The sequence below is a fragment of the Orycteropus afer genome, unplaced genomic scaffold (genome assembly GCF_000298275.1).
Source record: "Orycteropus afer afer isolate SDZICR_OR568_19922 unplaced genomic scaffold, OryAfe1.0 scaffold00036, whole genome shotgun sequence".
Lineage (NCBI taxonomy): Eukaryota > Metazoa > Chordata > Mammalia > Tubulidentata > Orycteropodidae > Orycteropus > Orycteropus afer.
Window position 1 is genome coordinate 2002146 of NW_006921623.1, and position 4498 is coordinate 2006643.

General features: G+C 50.6%; 1 protein-coding gene across 1 annotated transcript in view; it reads right to left on the reverse strand.

Annotated features, from left to right (window-relative positions):
- Nucleotides 1-1984: 1984 nt before the first annotated feature.
- The window catches only part of ABCG4 (ATP binding cassette subfamily G member 4), a 16459-nt gene continuing 13945 nt past the window's right edge, over nucleotides 1985-4498 (reverse strand). The window contains exons 12-14 of the mRNA XM_007936436.2: nucleotides 2710-2868; nucleotides 2434-2552; nucleotides 1985-2210 (exon numbers count right to left, since the gene is read on the reverse strand). Of these exons, the coding sequence (XP_007934627.1) occupies nucleotides 1985-2210; nucleotides 2434-2552; nucleotides 2710-2868 (504 nt within the window). The remainder of the gene's footprint in view (nucleotides 2211-2433; nucleotides 2553-2709; nucleotides 2869-4498) is intronic.

Here is a 4498-nt window from a genome sequence, read left to right on the forward strand (position 1 = left end):
CTTCAGAATAAACACACCCATGCCACAAATGCAGCAAACAGATTCATCATGAACAAGTGTCACTGGCCTATGCAGACAGAAGACTTGGTCCAGACCTGGTCCCTCTTCTACTAGCAGAAAGTCCTTGGGCAAGTCATTTAACTAACATCCCAGTTCTCTCATCTGAAATATAGGTTGTCATGAGGGATAGTGCAGGGTTGCCATGGTACTTCCTTGAGATAATGAACATGAAGCATTTGTAAGATGCAAAGCATGATACACATATTTCATAAGACACACATACACTAGCTCAGTATGTACCTAGCAGTTATCATCCCCTGCCACTGGCTCCCTAAACTTGACAGACACCTCACCAAGTGCTCTGGAGACACCCCTCCTTCACAGTTCGTGGTACCAGGTGAAGCCCACACACATTAATACACTGCATACTGTATAAATATAGGTTTTATTAATAATGGGTGAAATCCCACAAATACAACTGGCATCTCTGTGTAAGGGAAGAATCCGTGGCAGGGTAAGGGAAGGCAGAGGGGTATGTGTACATGAATAAAGGGGAAAAAAGAGCCTTGGGGGGAGGGGAAATCAGAAGTAGAATGTGCCTGTACTCCACCAGGAAAGACAGACATATTCTAGGTGTGTCTACCACCTGGTGCTCAGGGTATGTTGCTCTGATACCCTGGGGCCACACTGGCTGAGAGGGGGTGGGAAGCATGGAGGGGAGTTTTAATGAGCAGCAAATAAGCTGGGGAAGGAGTGAGGGAGTGGGGATGCCAGCCTGGCAAGCAAGAGGAGGGCCATGGGGTGGCAGTGGCGTAGGCCAACATACGCCTGTGCCTGTGCTTGTGTTGGGTCCTGAACTCCAGGGAGTTAGTGCCCTGTGCCACCCCTGGCTTTGGCGGGGTGGGGTGGCAGGGACTGGGAAGTAGACACCTACAGATCCTGGAGATGCCCTGGGCAGCACCAACCTTATCCTTAAAGTCTCCAAAGTGGGCCCCCCACCTCCCAGGAAAAGCTTGACATTGGCTTCCCCACAGACCCACACACCTTGCACCATCAGTCTTCCTCTGAGCTGCAGGGGATGGTGATTGTCCATAGGGCTGAGATTGCCTGTTCGCAAATATGTACCTGTACCTCTGGAGAAGGAGGGAGCATTGCCAGACATTGCTTCAGGAGCAGCAAGAAAGGAGGGCTGAGTCTTCCCCCACTCACCCTCCCCCCAGAAAAAAGTGCATTCGCCAGCTCCAGTAGCAGGTGGGAGAGAAACACAGACATTATTGCAGAAGTGCCACCAGGACCTACCTCCCATCAAAGGTGATGGGGAGGGAAGACAGGGGCATCCCATGGCCCCAGGCCTGCCCAATCCCTATAACTGAGAAGGGGACCAAGACAGAAAACCCAGCTTCTGTCTCAGCAGATTGTCCAAATCAGTCAGGGTCTGGGAGTGGGGACAAAGTGAGGAGGAGGAAGAGACTTCCAGAGTCCTTCCTTGCTCCATTCCAACATCCATAATGGGACTTCCAGGAGACTCCACCAGGACCCAGCCCTGGAGCCCCAACCTTATAGCAGCCCAGTTTACAAACATTTGTATGGTGGGGGTCCCACAGGGGACCACTTTGGTCAGTTGTAAGTGAGGCCTAGAGAGTCTGGAGCTCCCAAGCCGACAACAGTGGAGGGTGCCAAGGACAGGAAGAGGGGTGGCAGCCTCCTAGTGGTCTTTGCATGCAGGTGTTAGAGAGAAATGGAAGAAGCTACAAACCACATCAACTTGGAAAAAAACCTGATGTGGTAGAGGAGGCTGGTGCCCTCAACCCCAGGGCCAGGGGTAGGAGCGTAGTCCACTAGCCAGCCTGTGGAGGAGCTGAGGGAGGGGAGGGTGGCTGCACCAGCAACCAGTGCCCAAGTCTACAAGGTTAAAACAGTCCCAGAGGGCTGGGGCTGGGGGCTTCCTGCTGCAGGGGTTGGGGCGCAGGCCAAGCACAAGGCTCTATCTCTCCGACTTGACCCGGTAACGGAGCACAAGGTATGCCAGCAGCCGCAGGGCCAGGAAGAAGATGCCCAAGACCACGAAGTCCATGTAAAGCTTGGCATCCTCCACATCTAGTGCTCGGAGGATGCTCTGTGGCTCCCTGAATGGACAGCGTTCCTCTGAACATGTCAGGTCTCCTCGCTCCATGCCATAGATCGTCAGGATCACACCCTCAAAGCCATACCTAGGTAAACAGGGGCATCAGAACAGGATACAGAACACAGAGGCCCCCTTATTGGAAAAAATGCCCGAGCCCAGTTGGAATGCTCTTTTTTCTAGGGACCAGCCAGTGTGCCCTGCCCAATGTATAGTAAGGCAGATACCAGATTTAGCACAGCCCAGGAAGACCTGGCCATGGCCCCCTGAAGGGAGAAGCAGGGGCAGATGGTGAGGGAAGGGGTGCTGACCTGACATAGGAGAGGTAGGAGCTCCATTGCAGGTAAGTGGGGATGGTCTTGAAGGTGACAAAGAAGCCGGAGAACAAGAGGACAGGGATGGCAGTAACTGGGCCCACAAAGGTGGCCACCTGGGGGGAGTGGAGGGAGGCCTGGCTATCACGGGGTGACCAGGACAGACCCAGGACTGGAGTGACTCCAGGGTTTCCCCACAAATCCATCCCTCCCTTCATGGCCAGCTCCTGCTTTCTGCCATGAAACTTCATCCCCTAGCAGGGCCCCTCCCACCTGCAGGGAATTAGAGGCAGCTCCAATCAGCAACCCCAGAGACTGGGCCACCAAGGCAGTGGCTGTGGCCAGGGCTGAGAAGAGCAGGAAGCGGCTGGTCTCCGCTGGCTGGCCTGTCATCCAGTACACGATGCTGCAGTACACTGCTGGGCACACCACCTGGGAAACAGGCACAGGGCTGGGCATGGACTGGCCAGAGGGCCAGATATTGAGAAGGGCACAGTGGTCAAGACCCTCCACCCTACCCACCCAGGCAGGAACCTCTAAAACCTGATTCCCAGAGGGTGTCTGCCTCTACACTCTTGTTCATGCTGTCACTCTAGACTAACACATGTCCCCTTCCTCCCTGACTACATAAACCTCCTTCATCTTCCAGTCCCACCTCTTCCATTAGTCCTACTCTGACCAGTTCAGGCACAGTGACTTCTCCTTCCTTTGAGCACCTTCCCTTCTGTACCAACTGATTCCTGATGTTGATAATTAATGCTCTCTATAGATGAGGGTGTTAAGGAGCTCTGGTGGTGTAGCGGTTAAGGCATTTGACTGCTAACCAAAAGGTCAGTGGTTTGACCCCCCCAGCCACTCTGTGGGAGGAAGATGAGGCAGTCTACTTCCATGCTCTCTATAGATGAGGGTGTTAAGGAGCTCTGGTGGTGTAGCGGTTAAGGCATTTGACTGCTAACCAAAAGGTCAGTGGTTTGAACCCACCAGCCACTCTGTGGGAGGAAGATGAGGCAGTCTACTTCCATGAAGATTTACAGCCTTGGAAATGCACTGGGGGTCACTATGAGTCAGAATCAGCTCTGTAGCAGTTTGAGTTTGCCTTGGTTTTATTTATTCATTTTGGTTTTATGTGGATGTTAGGTTTGCACTATGAAACGATCAACCTGTATAGGGCAGGGACTACTAAATCCATGACATACAGTTGTGCAAGATTTTCCTCAACCGAGAGGTAACTAGAGGCTGACATCCAGTTTGTGCTCTGCTCACTAAGCCATGTACCCTGACACAGCGCAGCATCCATCCTGAGGAAGGAACACTTTGTTCTATTTGCACAAAGTTACCCAGATAAGTGGTAGCCCTGGTGCTTAGAATAGGTAGTGGTGATAACACCAAAAAATAGCTAACATTCAATGATACAACTATTGGTCTCCATATGTTTCGAGCAAAAGAGAAAGAAGGAAACTCAAGAATCAGAGAAGGAACCAGATGACAAGACTAATTGTCTCCATAAACCAACACCTTCTCTACCTTGAGACCAAAAGAACTAGATGGTGCCCAGCATCACTATTGAACATTTTTATCAGGATCACAATAGGTATATCCTAAAAGAAAGGGAGAAAAGTGTGGAACAGACTTTAAATTCTCAAAGAATGTGGACTTACAGAACCATTCTCAATGGAGAATCCCTGAGACTTCTCTCCTGAGATAGATACTCTTTACACCCTGAACAACAGTTATCTCTGGGAGTCACCTTTTAACTAAATAGCAAGTTAGCTCAAATTGCAAAGAATGTCATCCTCGAATATTATGCTCTTTTTAAAAATTAACTATATAAACTCTTTTACATATACAATACTGCATTGTCAGTAATAACAACCATTAATCTACAGATAAACAGATGAGTAGAGAGGCTGAATGATCAGGTATGTCTAAGCAAAAGGGAATATTGTTGTTGTTGTTAAGTGCGGTCGAGTCGTTTCCGACTCATAGCGACCCCATGCACAGCAGAACGAAACACTGCCCGATCCCGCACCAGCCCCACAATCCCTGCTATACTCGAGCCCAT